Genomic DNA, 17,195 nt, shown 5'->3' with positions numbered 1-17,195 from the left:
GAAGAGGGAAACATCTAAATCATGCAGGATAGTAGCTCTCGAGGACCAGGGGCCTACAAGCTTCCATACCAGGCCAAGCTGAGGAAGGAACAGATGAAGGTGGACTCTTTGGAGGAAAAGAGCAAAGAGATCAAAGAGCTGTAAAGATCTGTGAAGAGTTGAAGAGTTGCCACACAGCGTCCAGACCAGGGCTCAAAATTAACTTTTTGACCTAGGAGCACTGTGCTCCTAACCCTAAAAAGTTAGGAGCACAGGCTAAATTCTAGGCGCACCACTATTATATAAAAAATTTGGAGAACAAGCAAAACTCTTGGCCATACCAAGTAATATTCCTATATGTATTTAAGCAATGTTAACAACCTAGAATAAAGTATTTGAATAGAGTATGAAAGAAAAAGCTTACATTGACACAGGTGCAAAACAATTGTCAATGTGTGGTATATACTTTAGTTGGTTCTTGGAGAAGAAAGACGAATCACACCATTATTTGCAAAAACCAACTTTTTTATTTCATGGCCTAAAGGCCCTTAGGGGCTGTTTACACGGCGTCGGCTTCAGTCGACTCCGGGAAGATTTCATCGCGGATTAGCCTTCTGTTAACATGGAAACGGTGCCTAGAGTGCCTGAATCCGGAAACTTTTGCTACCAGGGTCCAGGGTGGAACGTTATCGATACGCTCCGCATTCCAGTTCCGTGTTAACGCGAATCGGAGCATTCCGGGGTAAAATATGACGTCACCGCATGCGCCCGCAGCCAAGAACCGCCAGTTAACCCACTCCGGGCCAGTTGGTGGCGGTAATACGCCTCCAAGCTGGTTTACCAGCCTCTATGACACAATAAAGCTGCAGAAAAAGAAGGAACAACCACAACAACAATGGCCGGTTCAGAACAACATACGTGCTGCTAACTGTGCTCAGCTCGTCTGTCCAGACAAAGAAGTTCTGCGTCTTTGTACGACCACTCGCCATTGTTGTTTGTAAATAGTGTTGTCCGCCTCCTCCTCTTCTTCTTCTCCTCATTTAAAGGCTGTCTAACCCGGAAATTGTTTGTGCGCAGGCGCCTGTTTTACCACCACTGTTTCACTACAGCTCTACATCGCCAGCTACTGGTCTGGCATGGCCACTACAGCGTATTCAGCCGTCCTCGCGGACTCATATTAACGCAGATCGTTATCATAGCGGCGTCGTCTTAACGCGGAATGATTTTATAACGCAAAGGAGAAATCTTTGCGGAGTGTTGCCGTGTAAACGTACCCTAGTCACTGTGGTCTACACCACGCCTGAAGTCAAGTCTCCTTGACCTGGTGCCCCTTAGTCACTGTGGTCTACACCACGCCTGAAGTCAGGAGATTGTTTCAAACGTTGGTGGAGTTATTTGATCCCTTTGTTTATGCCGCCTGCGCACGCGAGGGGGCGGGGACTAGATTTTCCGCTTCAGTCAGCGGGGCGTGGAGCTTGTTTATTTTCAGCTGACGAGTTACTTCTGCAGCCATTATTCTAGGCGCACGTATTAATTTTCGCTCATTTTTTTTATTGGCGCACCGTGCGATTGTAATCTCAAAAACAGTCGCACTACCGAAATTCTCAGGCGCATGCGACCGTAATTCAGTCGCAGTCACGAGCCCTGGTCCAGACCAACCCTCATAGAGGAGAGGTGTGGTCTGGGAACAACTTCTTACAAACATTTAAACAGAAATATTTAAATACTCTTCAAAGACCTGATCAACGCCTTAGATGTTTTGGGGTTCATTTTCTTGTCGACATTGTGTATAAATTAAAAACAGGTTCACCACAGTGTTGATGAAGGTTTAGAGCTGAGTGTCTCCAATGGCAGCTCACTGCTCCTAATGTGTGCAATGTGTTAATGCTAATCACTAATGCTAATGCTAGCTACTGGGTGTATTAGAATGGGTAAAATGCTGAGACATCATTTCCCTATGGGGACAAGAAAGAGTGTTATCCTTCAACTTCTGTATGTAATTTATTGTTTCTATCACTCATCTTTGTTTAATGTGTAAAACAAAATCTTACCTTGTATATATCCTATACTGCCTGTATGTATATCCTTATTTATTGTACATATTTCTCATCTGTAGTATAAAGTTAGTTTTTTGTATATTTCAGCAGTTTTTGTACTAGTTTAATAGAATATGTATATCTAATATTTTATCTTGTAGCTTTCGAACATTACTTACATTTTTCAGGATTTTGTGATATTTTATACATCCCTTTTTTTTGCACTAATTGTTTTTGCTGCTAACAGAACAGAGGTGCTCAACAAATTTTCATTGTTCCTGTGACAGTGACAATACAGATCTATTCTATTCTATTCTATTCTATTCTATTCTATTCTATTCTATTCTATTCTAAATTAATGTTGCCACTAACTGCTGGTGGTTTCATACAAAAATGATGGATTAGTTGAACAAAGAGGCATAAAAACCTAAACATCTTATGCAGTGTTGTTTATTGCTGTTTCAGAGCAGCTTCAAAACCAAAATGAGCAGAACTGAGACCAGTTTCATGTCTGTTCTTTCAGTTTTGTGTCCACTCATGACAGACACATCTTCCTGAGTCTCCTTTATCCAGTCTGAAAACCTGGTGGTCCGAGCGTAGACCCCCGGCCTGAAACGAAGTCCACAACCATCCCCAAAACTGGTCACTCCGACCACGTAGAACCTCTCCTCATCCTCACTGTAGCACTGCAGAGGGCCCCCGCTGTCACCCTGATAAACCACACAAACCTGTGATACTCAAATACAAATCCATAGTGTGTAGTGGAACTGAAAACAAACATAAATAATCACCTGACACGTATCGACTCCCCCGCTCTTCAGTCCAGCACAGATCATGTTTTCAGTGATAAGACCCGAGTACCAGGTGTCCAAGTTGCATGTTCCTGTGTCGATGAGCTCCACCTCAGCTTCCTGTAGTGTGTTCACAGGAGGACCTACAACACATCACCCAAAGCATCAATATCACTTTACTGTTAAAGGAAGAATATAACTTTGGTAAACTTTCATTAATAAGCCCAAATTTAAGGCAAGTAAAAGTATCTGTTCTACTTCTTTAACCCTATAAAACCATTTGTATCATATTTGCTATGTCAGGTTCTGAGACCTTTATCTTATCAACAAGATCAATACTTTCCTTAAAGACTTGTTGTTTATGACCTCATATGTGTTTTCTGTCTCCTAGTGGATTATCATCCCACTACAGCCAGTGGAAAAGCTTTTTTTGCCCTTTTCAATCTGGCTGCTAATGTTAAATCATCCTATACGTACTCTGTAGGAATTAGAGCCTGACCGATATGGGATTTTAGGGGCTGATACCAATATTGGGGGCTAAAAAACAGATGATATCAATATATCGGCTGATATCCGATATTGGCCGATAATCGATATATTGACCGATATATGAAAAAAGAACATTGATCTACACAGGATATAATAATCTTATATTAGATAATTGTGGACAGGTGGATTAACAGTTGGATAAATCTTTGTTTATGTCACAAAGATAATTGACACAACTTTAAACCACTGTATAATAGCCTTACATTAGACTAGTATGTGACCTGTGTGGAACCACAGGTTGTAGATGTGGTAGTTTTTATGCCGGGGAGAGCAGACTTTTGAAAAAGAATTGAGTCTATATTTTATAAGTAGTGACATAAAAATTGTTTGGTACATCATTCTTTAAAATGTAAGCAACACCTACCTTTAATGAGTCGGACTACAAAGCGAGCTATGCAATCACAAAAATAATTGGAGCAAAAAATATTACTTATCACAAAATAATGTTTTCCCTCACAAATTTTGATGTGTCTTTCTCACGGCACGACAACTTCCCATGTGGACTAAGGACTAAACTGAGCACGTGCAGAGTGAATTAGGTGAGTCCTAAGATGTTCCTGATTGGAGCAATTGCAAGAGTTACAACTGACCTGTTTTACAACTGTGAAAAGTGAAACTGACATGCTTTACTGTTCCTCTAACTCCCGGCACACACACACACAGGAACAGCGAGCAACAGAATCTCCACAGCAAAAAAGTTAACAAATCAGTTACATACTGGCCGATGTTGATTAATTGGTGATAAGCTATAATCGGCCCAATTAATCAGCCAGCAGATTAATCGGTCGGGCTCTAGTAGGAATGTCTTTGGTCATTTTCAAAAAGTTCCGTTAAGAAAAACATTTATATTGCTATTCCATTGAAAACTGAAAAATACTGAAATTATGGTGCCATTCAAGGGAAATAAAAAGGGTGTAAAAGGTTTTATGTAATAATTTTAAAAAACCTGCCTTAAATGTTCTATATTTTCAAAATGTTACTGGTAAAATTTATTTTTGTATCTAAAGTTAACGTTGTTGTGATATTTTTTTTGGGAATGAATAAAAAAGACACAAATATCCTACCCATAATATGGCCCAAATACAAAAAAGATGACCAGTCAAAAAAATTTTTTTCAATCAAAAAATAACTCACTTCCATCAAAGAAAACATTTTCAATCAAAGAAAAAAGGGTTCAAATGCAATTTTTTGGGTCTCAAATACTTTTTTGCATTCACTTTTTTTCTTAGAAGTTTTTTTTTGGTTGAAAATATTTTTTTGGGTTAATGCAGCTCTCCTTTTGATTGAATGATAAAGAAACAAATCTACCTTCATAGTACCCATTACATTTGAAAATTTAATTTCTCTGGAACAACAGAATTTGACATAAATTGACTTTGACTCCAAAGGTCTAACGAATGGTCACAACTTGTAAGTTGTTAGAAACTGAGAGTACTGCTCAAACAGATTATGATACAAGAATTGTGCCGACTGAGCCATCAAGCCTGCATGTATAATAAAGATGCTACATAAATAAAGATTGATTGGTTGATTGATCGATGTCAAATGTTATGGAGCCGTATTATATAACTTTTGGACAGAATGTTACGTCGCCTTTTCGTTCATTTGAGGATCTGTTGCCACGTTTACAGGTTGAATTTCTATCAGTCCAAGTAATTCTCATAGAATTCACTGCCTTTCTCCTTTACTTACTAACATGAGGGGTGAATCTTTCCTTTCATAACTGTCTTGAGTGACTTCTTCAACCAACCTTTGTGAAACATGCTGCCCCATCCAGTGATGAAGCAGTTGGTGAAGTTGAAGAGAAACTCGTGTGTCACACTGTCAGGAGTGCAGATGGGTTGGACATGATCAGTGAATTTCAGGGGGTAGACAAGGAGCAGCAGGGCCACATCGTAGTCACCTGACTCCTCATCGAAGTCCTTGTGGATTTTGATCTCAGAAACAGGGTGGATCTGTACGTATTCTCCAGGGGTAGATAACATGGATAGTCCTGCCACCACATGCAAATATCTTAGGCTGAAATGATTTCTGGTAAAAATGAGAAAGACAAAGAATGAATGTGATAACTCCTGCAAGTTTAATATCCTTTAAACCAGCCTCTTGAAAATTCAGAAGATGTTGTGTGGTCGTGATCATACGATTTGGCACCAGTGAAGGGGAAATGGAGGTACTGTTCAACTGGTACTCTTCCTGTTGTTTACAAATATTACTTACATAAAATCACTAATAACATAAAAAAAGTATTCTGGTAAAAGTAAAAGTTCTATATTCATAACATTCATACGGCAAATGTTGTAAAATTAGTCATTTTGCTGTTCACCCCAGCTTCATCTTAAAGGCAATGTTTTACATTTTAAACCACTGCACTCTTTTTCTGACATCTTTAATTACTTTTCACAATACAGTTTTTCATTCTCTTCCCGTTCCAGTGAAAACCATGTGTCTCTATATGCTGAGTTTAGATATTTGCAATAAATTTAAGAATTGAATTGTTTGATTGTAGAGGCTAAGAAAATCCTCCTTTATCTTAAGCTAAATAAACTCTTTAAAACAAGCCCTACTGAATACCTCAAAAATTCAGAGTTACACAGCTGAAAATAGGCCTGTTTTTCTGAGGCCATGTAAAGTTGACCTTTTAGGGATAGATTCCTCTCACAGTACAACAACAGTACAAAATATATAATGATCTTATTGGACACGCGCTGCAAAAACAGTCTGGAAAGAAGTATTTTAGATTTTGCATCATAAAGAAAAGCAGAGTGACTTCTAAACACAGATTGCAGGGTGGAGTTCATTTGAGGGTGAAGAAGAGATGCTCACAGGATTCTGCTGAAGCAGTGACCGGCAGTGAGCACCCATAGATTGTTTAGGATCGTCCCGCTGCAGTGATGGCTGAAATAGATCTGGATGCTGACCTGCCAGGGCCACGCCCCCTCTGGAGCCTCCAGGCCTCCCACGATCCGAGACTCAGCTGGAGGGCCAACCAGGAACCTCTGGCCACAACCTAATATATAAAAATAAAAAAAAGACTTGTTGCATTTTTCTCTGATATCCATGTAAATTTACTTTAGTGTAATTAACCCTTTCACATGCATGAATTATGATTACTGAAATAAAGATTTTTTTTCCTGAATGTTTTTATTCCTCTTTAGGCATGAAAAAAACAATGTGACTGAAATTTTCTTCATGAAACTATTTTTCATGGAGTTACAAAAATGTCCCCTCAGCTGGACACCATGCATTTAATTTTTGAAGCAAAGAAATGTGTATTTACTGACATACTGTGTGAAAACTATGAAATAAAATCATTTTTAATGCTGTGAATCTGATGTTTCCTCACATTTTAACACACTGTAATACTAGTTATTACTCAATCAGATAATATGCAACAAAAAACCCCCAACTTTTTGTTTTAAAAGAAATTTAAATTACAGTCCAATAACAATTAGCAATTGATTTAGACTCAAATATGTTACTGCAGATCAGGTTTAGCAAGAACAGGAACAGTAATGGTATGAATTGTAATGTATGGGGTGTTGCATAAGTGTCCACTGTGTTGGATGATATGCAAGTAAAACAACAAAATCCATGAATATATAACAGAACAGCTGTAGAATAACTGTCCACTGTAGTGACCACTATGCATGAAAGGGTTAAATGGATTTTGAACAACATTTTTTGTCACTGCCTCCAAAGTTCTGAATAAAATATACCCAAAATATTTGAGTTAATTATTATATTACAATACAATATAATACAATAAACTTTGTTAATAATACTCAGGGCATTTTTGGTGAGTAGCTAGTTGTACAAATGAAAACATACAAACAAATGAACAATGCTAGTCAAATGTAATTTCTAAAATCTATACAGATCTGAATGGTAGCCAGTGTTGAGAAACTAATCATTTTTCAATCAAGTTTTTGCCACCATTCAAACAAATGATACATGTCATCGTGATCCAACAAAATCATGGTGGTGGCAAAAATAGTAAAGGAACATATAGTTTTGTGTTAAAGAGCTAAAGGGACTTCATGTTTTGTCACATGTGATACATGTCACCAACTGGACATTTTACCTTAATATTTGAAAGTGAGGTGAAAAAATATTAAAAGAGATGAAAGACACAACAATTCTGGTCATGTTGTAACTACAGAGACATCTTCAGTGACACTGAACAGATCGTGGGCAGAGACAGCCATCAGCTCCATGACTTTCCAGTGTGTAGTCTGAACATTTATGCATTTTCAGTTTGGTAGTTTGACAGTTTTATCACAACTTGGACAATCAGACAGAAAGAATGATCTTTTAAACTGACAAACATCATATGCGTAAATAATGGCATGGTTTTAACTCAAACTGTATCAAAAATAACTTGTCTCTCATGATTCAGAACTTTACTGAATTAGGTTCAATGGGGCACGACCGGAAGAGGCGGGACTTCGGCTTCATTACCATTCGTTTAATGCAAGTTACACCTGTTAACATTCCAGAAAACAAAATATAAAATCGTCCTTTAAACTGACAAACATCATATGTGTAAATAATGACATGGGTTTAACTCAAACTGTGTCAACAATAACTTGTCTTTCCCATTCAGACCTTTAATGAATTAAATCCTATCGGGCACGACCGGAAGAGGCGGGACTTCGGCCTCATTACCACGGGTTTAATGCGAGTTTCACCTGTGGTCCACACTCCTGTACAGTGTGCACCTAATAACGCTGATTATAATCCGCCAATAAAATGCGAGTTACACCTGTTAACGTTCCTGAAACTAGAACGTAATGCTAAGTGAAAAATTAATCCTCAAAACATAAGTTGTATTAAAACATTTTCTCAGACAAACTGCACATTGTGAAATAAGGTGAGTCATAAGTTAGCTAGCGACAGTTAGCTCTTCGTCTGCAACAGTTGAAATTTCAAAGTAACTTTATATATTTAGCTAACTAGCTAATGTTTAATGTAAAGAAAATTCGTTTTAATTTTTCCTCTGGGTGTACTTACTGTCCTGGGTTGAAGCCTGTTCGGTCAAACTCAGACCTACCACAAACAGCAGAAACAGCTTCATTTAGACTAGCTAGCGGTAACTAACTCTTAACTAGCTTAACTTAGCTTAAACACTTTGCGCGTTTCTTTTCGACTGTTGACGTCTGACGTGCCCTGCGTTGAAAATAATCGGTTTGTAATGAGCTCAGGGACAAAAAGCCACAAAAATTAATTCGGCACATATAATATTAATTATTCATGTGTCATGTTTATTCAGTGCGGCTTATTAGAATTAAGCTGATTTAATTCAGACATACATTATGTAACAATAAAAGGCAGGTGAAAAGGTAGGTGAGCACAATAGCAACTTATTTGCATATTAATACCGGCTTTTAAAGGGGGTGAGAGGACAAACATCACATATAGAGAGTATACAAGAAATTAGCTCCTCAGCATTAATATATCTAGTTTTATATCTCTAATTAATGCTATTACCCTTTAATATAAGCTAACAGGTTTCAAAGAGCATGTTCGGTTGTATTTCTCTATTTAGTGGCGATAAGCGCAGTAAAAGTAATGTCATGTTTAATGGCACAAAACATGTCGTTAAACTCACACGTTTATAATTTGTATTAATTTTTTGCTACTTTGTGTTTGGTGGGCAACCATTACATGCAACAGACATGCTCAGTATTAATGGATAGTAATTATATGTCTTGAATTATTTTTTTTATTACTTATGCATTGAATGTTGTAAGAAGATAATTCATGTTTTTCCGCAATTTCACAAGGAATTAATGATTTCTATAAATGTATTCTCATGTTTTATGGTGCCGAGGCTGGGTTTAAACGCACATAAATGTATTGTGTGTATATTTTTATGATTTTGGGTGTCAGACGTGCAGTGGCCTTCTGGAAAGTGTCTGTCTTGAATGCCCACCGCCTGACAGCCACATAAATTCCTGCACTAAACTCTCCACACACTGAGCCGATACGTTTTGCCACATAAACCTTGCGCAGGTTTTCTCTTCTGCGGGCTCATTTCTGAAGTCCTTTTTGTGAGCCACATACGGGGGTTTCGAGGCTGCAGGCCTAAATGACCTTTACGATTTCACGAAACGCACTTGCCGACACTCCCTTACATTCTGCTGAGAGTCATCAATTATGCAGGGAAACTGCTCGCTCTGAGGGGGAAGATAGCAGCAACAATATGGCGACAACCGCAGTTTCTCCCCAATCTTTTCCACATCTGCAGTCCTGCTACGGCTTCCTGGATTCCCTGTAACGCTTATAAAGTGAGTATCCTTCATTTATAATCGTTTGAGAAAAGAAGACATATGTTGATTGGCGATGGTAGATTTTCTTTCCGTCGGTATCCTTGCGTAAATGTCGCAGAGCCGCACACTGCCCCGCATCTTTTTTGGAGCAGAATGGAAGAGGGTGTCTGCGTTTGCTGAGTATCTTTCGGCTGGACCTGAGCGGGGAAACGTGTTTTTGAACAGTCATTTAATCCTTCTATCATGAGGTATTTAATGGATTATGTATTTCGACGTGCATCCAAGACATGTTTGAGGGAGTGAATGTCTTGTAGGTTAGGCTTCAGGTAGGGCGCCGTCTGACTGCTCTAGTCAAAAGAAAAATCCAAAAAACGTTATTATTTTCTCGCAGTATCTGTTAATATTTTAATTTTTATTCCTCCGGACGACAGGATGACACACTTGAAACAGCTTAAGGCTTTGAAAAAGGGACTGATGCTATGTGAGTAGCCTGATCATCATCATCAATAGCCAATACATTTCCATTCTTCCATCTGATTTTGGTGTGGCAACATCAGAACGACTTGCGGATTTTCACATTTGACAGTTTTATTTTATATTTCGGATCGTGTGTGTGTTTAATGTTGCTGTTTAGCTTCATATTGTAGGCTATCTTGTGCACAGATAGAGCCCTTATTGATTTGGCAGTCGACATGGCTTCACGGGTGTGGTGCAGATCCTTCAAGGCAACGCGCAAAAACGCACAGAATATCCCGAAAAAAAAAACCGTCTGTCGTTTTTGCGTTTTCACCAACTGACATTTAGAGACATGAAACTCTTTGCTATATTCATATATCGACATCATACGTGTGCTTTGACAAATCCATGGATGCGTTTACCACAGCGTGACATTTTCAACATACAGTACAAACCACCCACTGCAGCAGTTTGCTTTGGCCAATTTGGTTGTAGCGGGCCACTTCTCTGCGCAGTTTAACCATCAGATTCTCATTGTGGCTAAGAATATTCTCTCAGTTGAGTGGAATATTCCAGAAAATGCACATATCAGGTGTCTGTAGGCGGTTATTTTTTTAATGGCATGTCCAGTAAACAAACCTATTTTTACTGTGACTCTGAGAAAACGATTGAGAAAATGAAGGTTTTTCTATGAAAATGATCGCATTGACAAACTGGGATGTAAGCAGTGCGCAGCCCACGAGACTGAGACACAACAAGACGAGTGTTGTCATCATGACTTAATAACAGTGAGTGGAATTGAAGGATAAACTGCAGGCCTGCAGGCGTCGACAAGAGGAGCTGAGCATGAAGGCCAAAACGGTTTCCAGACAGATCGGTTTTGATTTTTTTTTTTTCCATATGAAGCCTGCCTGGCCTGCATGCAGTCGTGCATATGTACGTGTGTGTCTATATATGAGTGTGTGTCTGTGCGTGCGTGCGCACTCGCGTCGGTGCTGAAGCGGACAGCGCCAGCAGAGCAGCAGAAGGCAGTGACTGCGAGGTTCCGGGGTCCATTTTAAAACAGACGTCTTGGCTCACAGGCTGCATGTTTTATGTTTGTTTTCACTGATGCATTTCCGTCTTTTTCCTACCGTAGAGCTGCACAGATCCAGTCGAAGCCTTTCTATGAGATATCAGCGTGACACGATGAGCATTTTTAATTAGAATGTGTTATGCAAGAGGGGAGCAGGGAAGTGACAGGCCTTGTGATGCAGATATGTCTGATGTGCTGCTGCCCTCCTTATTTAGGCTGAATTTACCATCTTCACCACTGTAGGCTATAAAAAGTTTGGGATTAACTGTGATCAATTCAATTGGTGGAATATATTGTAGTACAGATATCAAATTGGAAATAATGATTCCATTGGTAAAATTATACAAAAAGTATTTCCATTTCTTTTCAGGCTTTTTAGGTGTTGTTTCACGAATTGAAGCTTTTCATCTCTATCCTCTCTCCTTCCTCTTCCCCTCACCACTCCTTCACATTAGTACACTGACCCTGAAATGTCCTGCAGCCCGAACAGTTGTCATGTAACCATCATACCCTTTTACATCTAAGTGTGTTGGTAAAAGGCTGTACTGAGTCATGCAGCCATTAAATGCACTCAGCATTTTCACCACTATTCAAAAAATCATAAGGAGTAAAATCCTCAAATGGGTCTGTTGTCTTCAGTGTGAGAAGTGTTAAGTTTTAATGGAGCTCTCGTGGAAATGTCCAGAACTTTGTTCCAACGTTGGATGAGAATATTGGCTCACACCCAGTCATTTCTTTGTACAGCTGATGCCTCAAGATGAGAACGGGCATAAATGATGAAAAACAATGTCTTTGATATGTAAATTGCATTATTTTTGCTTCTTGAGTCACTGTATGATCTTTAAATTCAGGCCAAACAAAATATTCAAACAAAAGAAAAAATAGCAACATTCAATGCTTAAATTGGAAAGAAATTCACTAAATTTAAATAACGCTTCCCAAACAACAGAAGAGGCAAATGAGCTACAATAAAAAATATGAGAATGAGGTACTTTTTAAATAATCTATTATAAACATATTCATACTAATTGTTACATTGGTTATTATTCATGTGAAATCAGAGAATCTGTTCATCTTCAGCTTTAAATATTTACTCTAAACTCTAAAATGTTTAGGATTAGATTTGTTTAGGCTGGGAGTCAGATTCATAGGGGTTGTGATCTCAGAGTTTCTCTTAAGTGATGCTCTAGAGATGGTGAAAGATCATTCAAGACATACATGTTTATGTACCTGTATATTTTGCATCTTTAGCCGCAACAAAGGCAAAGGCAGGAAAGACAGGAAGTAAGCTAATTAATTACAGCTGGAAATCCTGTATATACTGCAGCAGAGGCATTCTGTTGTAGTGTAAATAAAGTGTACTGCCCTGTCAAATAAATTCATTGAAAATAAATTTAATAAGTAGTTTTACCGTAGCTTTTTGATTTTGGTGTCCATTTGATTGGAAAGTTGAGAGTGGTTTACGGTATTTATATTTCTGTTTTTTGAAATGAGCCCGTATGTCAATGGAATATTAAAGGAGACCTCTGTTCGTTTACACATATGCAGCATATGTTTTTATTTAGATACATGAAGAATAAGTTGAGCCACCGAAATGTTCATTTTTAGAGCTGTGAAATATGTTTGTATGTGTGCGTATTTTGGAAATCATGAAGTCTAAAGAGAGCTGATCTTAACCTGTCCTTTTTGTCCTACAGAGCTAGCTACTGTGGATGGTACAAACCTAAAGACCAAGTAGCTGCAGGATGAAAACATGGCTGCACCCCTTCTTGCACCGCCAGGACCTGATAGCTTCAAGAAGTTTACTGTGGAATCTTTGGCGGCCCTTGAGCAGCGCATCAATGAGGAGAAGAACAAGAAGCCACCCAAGCAGGACAGCAGCTATCGTGATGATGATGACGAGAACAAGCCCAAGCCCAACAGCGACCTGGAGGCTGGGAAGAGCCTGCCCTACATCTATGGGGACATCCCTAAAGGAATGGTGGCGGTACCACTGGAGGATCTGGACCCATTCTACGTAAATTCTCAGAAAGTGAGTTAAAACCACAAAAATGCACATGAACACATACACTGTGTTCTCAGAATATGGCTTCTTTATTTAAACCCAGTGTCAAAATACAGTCATATTTATATGTAACAGAGCTTAGCCCTTTGTGTGATTGGTAGTTGTCCTTAGTCCTCAGGCATCCAAAATCTCAAATTACAGCTACATACAGAGGCCACATTTGCAACTATTTTTCTAGACAAACTCCAGTACATACTACCTCATGTGTTTTTTGCCTGTGATTAAGAATGAGCCAATTCGAAAAGTCTGTGGTTTTGAGATCTGGAAAATCATTTGTGTCGCACTATGTATTTCTGGCAATTTATCTTTCAAAGTGACTGGCAAATGCATGTCTTGATGCTATGGCCAGTCTCTACCTGAATGAAAGTAATGTAATTATATTTCCGGTAACAGTCAGGAGATGAATGGCGTCACAATGTTGAGGTGAGTCATGCATTTTGTCTGGAACTTACTGGGGGAAAAAAACGTGACAAAGCAGAGATGTTGCCTGGTTTGTGGTGGTTGGCTTCCAGGTGTGCTGTGTTTACAGTTATTTTAATTTCATGATTAGGTTGCAGAATATAATTATGTTTTCCTCCTTGAGGACCTTTAGGGAGTGTGAGGGTTGAGCACTTGAGTTGTTGAGTGGGCCACTGGCATATCTCTGATGTGCTCACAGTGCTTTGGGGAAAAGGTCAGAAGCAGTAACTGTTGAAAGACTGTTGTTCCACATGACAGACTTTCCTAATTGTTCAAAAATTAATCTGAGGCAGGAGAGAAAAAGCAGCCGGAGCAGGCAGCTGAGAGGATTCTGACTGTCTTAAAGGAGACACGTGTCTCTCTGGGGTTTCTGTCGTGTGACGTCTCAGTGTGAGGACAGATGGGTGACCTTGAGAGTAGTCATGTGAACCCGTCAACAGAAAAAAAACAAAAAAAAAAACAGAACAAAGGGACGGCTTACATCCCAAGAAACTGTACCTTACTTTGTAATCTCTAATTGCTTCTGAAAAGCATAAAACGCATGAAAGACATGACTTGCAAATCCTGATGAGAGGGAGGGTGAAATGGACAGTGCAAAAAGTTGAAAACTTTTCTCAATATCTGCAGCCATTTTGGAAAATAGGAGCTGCCTGTGCATGTGTCATTGAACACATTTTGACAGCAGAGCATGTATGTGAAACTGGACTTTAGAAACAGGGAGAAAATGTTTATTTTTTTAATTTATTAATAATCAATATGGGAGGACTGAGGTCAGTTTGACTCTGGTCACTTTTCTAACTGAGCAGTGTGGCTGAAATATTTTACCATGGAAACGTCTTTTGTTGTCTATTTTTAACAATGGTTTATGTAACAAACTGGCATTTTGTTTAAAACAGTCTCCTCCAGTCACAAATTGTTAATACTGCTGCACTTTTTTGACAACAGTGTTGCATAACTCAGGGCCAGTCCATTCTTTATACATTCAAATGTACAGTAGTTGGCTGTAGTAAAATAAGCTTGAAGTGACTTGTTTAATTATTATCAGGTGATCTGATTTTGTGTACATATCCATGTAGCTACACAGTTTCTGTTTCTGTCTCATATATTACTGTCTTTACACAGTGCATTCGGATGGTTATGTAAGTCACCAGTCCAGTGCACAAGCAGGAGACACGATTCAGATGAAACGTGGCAAACATGTCCAGTGATACGTGGGATTGTTGATAAATTCACTCCCTGACACACAGCTAACTCGCTTCGAGTTGTGCAAACTTCTTTGCGCTGCTTGTGTTTTGCTTCTCTGAGCCTGCCCTCACCAGCAGCCCTGTCATCTCCTAGCTTCAAGCAAATCTAATTATGGCCCTCAATCTAGTCTCGTTCTAATGCCAAGGGGAGCCGGTGCTGCTTTGGTTCTGGCAGATTGTGCGGCCATGACGTCAGATCAGGTGGTGACCTTGATGAGAGAACGCTGCTCTGTATGTCTTTGTCACAAAGAGGGGAGCGGCCGGTCCTGGATTCATGTCTTGTCAGGTGGTGGAGGGGGTAAAGGAAAGGCTGTTCACCGACTTCATCACAAATCCTCAGATGTCGTGGCTCTTTTAGATTGTGTCACAGGCGGGTGGGTGATGACGCAGCATCCAGTCCTACCCCCCCTTTGCGTAGCTGGTGGCCAGAGCTGGGCTGGGCCATGCTGAGCAGAGCCAGGCCAGGTCAGCTCCGCGTCAGTATAGAAAGCATGAGACCTTTTTCAAGGAGACCTGAGAGAGGCACACTGAGAGAATACAAGGAGAGGAGAAGGAGGGAGAGATGAGGACAGAGCTGAAATGGACGACATGTGCAAGGATGCATGAGCTCACTGGCTCTCCCACTCTAACTAAAATGTGTTTGACTGGAAAAGACTAGAAGATGCAAAAACTGAGCTATTTTTACAGATACCCATGAGGAAGTTATTTGAATTTTTCCACAATATCGTGTATGAGGTTAAAGCATAGACAACAAGCGTCTTTGAATACTTAGAAAAACGCTATATAAAACCGATGTATTATTATTATTATTATTACTATTATTATTATTAACATCTCCTTGTATTCCATACTCTGTATTGGGAAAACACAAATATTTACTACAATATATATTTGACCTTAAAACATTTTGTCACCAATCGCTCATGATGTAAGTTATCATGATGTAATGGAGATAATATGTGCTATATGTAGTTCACAGTGTTATAAATTGTGATTCCAGCTCAGCTGTACTTGGAAAAAGTGTTTTAACTAAAACAAATATAACAGATTGTCTTCTAATAATGGAAATATATATATTTCTGACTGTAAAATGAAGAGAAAAAAAGACATCTGAGCAGGTTAGCACCTAGCATGCAGCTCAGCCAGGTCACCATCTGTGTATTGATGAGTGTGAATCTGAGGCTCTCAGGCTTAAAGTGTCATAAAATGCAATCCATTTAGCGTTCACACACAAGGTTGAACGAAGGGGGGCTCATTGGATGGTTACTGCAGCCCTCACAGATGCAGCTGCTGCAACCCTGCCTGATGGCTGGAGCTTCTGTGTTGAAGCAGCTCCATCTCCTATCCGCCCATCCCCCTCCCCTCAGTCTTCTCCTGGCTCTCTCGCTCCGTCTCCCTCCGCCCTGCCTCTTCTCAGCCTGCTGCTGCTACAGTTGGCTGCCTGCCTGCCTGCTTTTGCTCGCTCTCCGTCTCCCCCGTTTTTTCTGCCTTCCCTCTCTCCTCTTTGCTTAGCTCTGGATTATGAAATTTTCAGTAGCTTTGCAGCAGTTTAGTCATGCGTTACAGAAAAAGACTCCCTACATACATAGCACCCATATATGAGTGTAACTGTATGATATTACTAATTTTGAGGTCTGGGCATGTTGCATTTGTGCACGTGTCAGATTAGTGTGTTTGTAAAGGCAGCTTGGTGTCTATGCACACAACATACAGTATGTGTGATGGCTGTATTTAGCTGAAATGCCATGTTACATACATTTCCAAGTGTGTCATTATATCTGACCACATGCTGTCTGGGAATGTTTACAGTATATATAATCATATGAAACCTTAGTCAGGCACTGCTGCTCTGACCCGTAATAGTAACGAGAGCGTAAAATGATCTCTTCATGATTAAGCGCATTGCACTGGCATGATGTTAGCAGGTCATGTGACTCTCCAGCAGAAGAAACACTTCATTTTGGTCAACATGTTCTCCTTCTGTGGGATGTTTATGCACCCTGTTAACATCAGCATATCACCTCATTTCTGTTGATTGCACAGACTGAGTGTGACACCATGAAGACTCGTACTGTACCTCTTCTATCCTCCGCCCTCTCCTCCTGACTCCACTGTCTCCAGCCTTCAGCTCTGCAGGGCTTAATGTAGTGAGGGATGCCTTGTTAAAAGCACAAGGGTCCATATCACTTGTGCAAATGCACAGTGTCATTAAAGTTTCATGCAAATCGCCATGTTTTATTTAAACAATTATGAGGTTATCCACAGAAAAAAG

The 17,195-nt window shown here is 39.6% G+C and overlaps 2 protein-coding genes across 2 annotated transcripts in view; one reads left to right on the top strand and one right to left on the bottom strand.

Annotated features, from left to right (window-relative positions):
* Positions 1–2,476: 2,476 nt before the first annotated feature.
* LOC115422467 (acrosin) lies at positions 2,477–8,429 on the bottom strand. Its single transcript, XM_030138820.1, has 5 exons — positions 8,366–8,429; positions 6,179–6,362; positions 5,106–5,386; positions 2,807–2,949; positions 2,477–2,725 (listed from the first exon to the last, which is right to left on the bottom strand). Exons 1-5 carry the CDS (start codon positions 8,427–8,429, stop codon positions 2,477–2,479), a joined length of 921 nt encoding a protein of 306 aa, XP_029994680.1.
* Positions 8,430–9,359: 930 nt separating this feature from the next.
* The window catches only part of scn8aa (sodium channel, voltage gated, type VIII, alpha subunit a), a 52,352-nt gene continuing 44,516 nt past the window's right edge, over positions 9,360–17,195 (top strand). The window contains 2 exon segments of the mRNA XM_030139595.1: positions 9,360–9,642; positions 12,853–13,187. Coding sequence (XP_029995455.1) covers positions 12,909–13,187 — 279 coding nt within the window. The 5' untranslated portion in view covers positions 9,360–9,642; positions 12,853–12,908.

Source organism: Sphaeramia orbicularis, chromosome 7, assembly GCF_902148855.1.
Source record: "Sphaeramia orbicularis chromosome 7, fSphaOr1.1, whole genome shotgun sequence".
Lineage (NCBI taxonomy): Eukaryota > Metazoa > Chordata > Actinopteri > Kurtiformes > Apogonidae > Sphaeramia > Sphaeramia orbicularis.
Note: the sequence above shows the minus strand (reverse complement) of the source record. Positions and strands in the feature narration are given on the sequence as shown.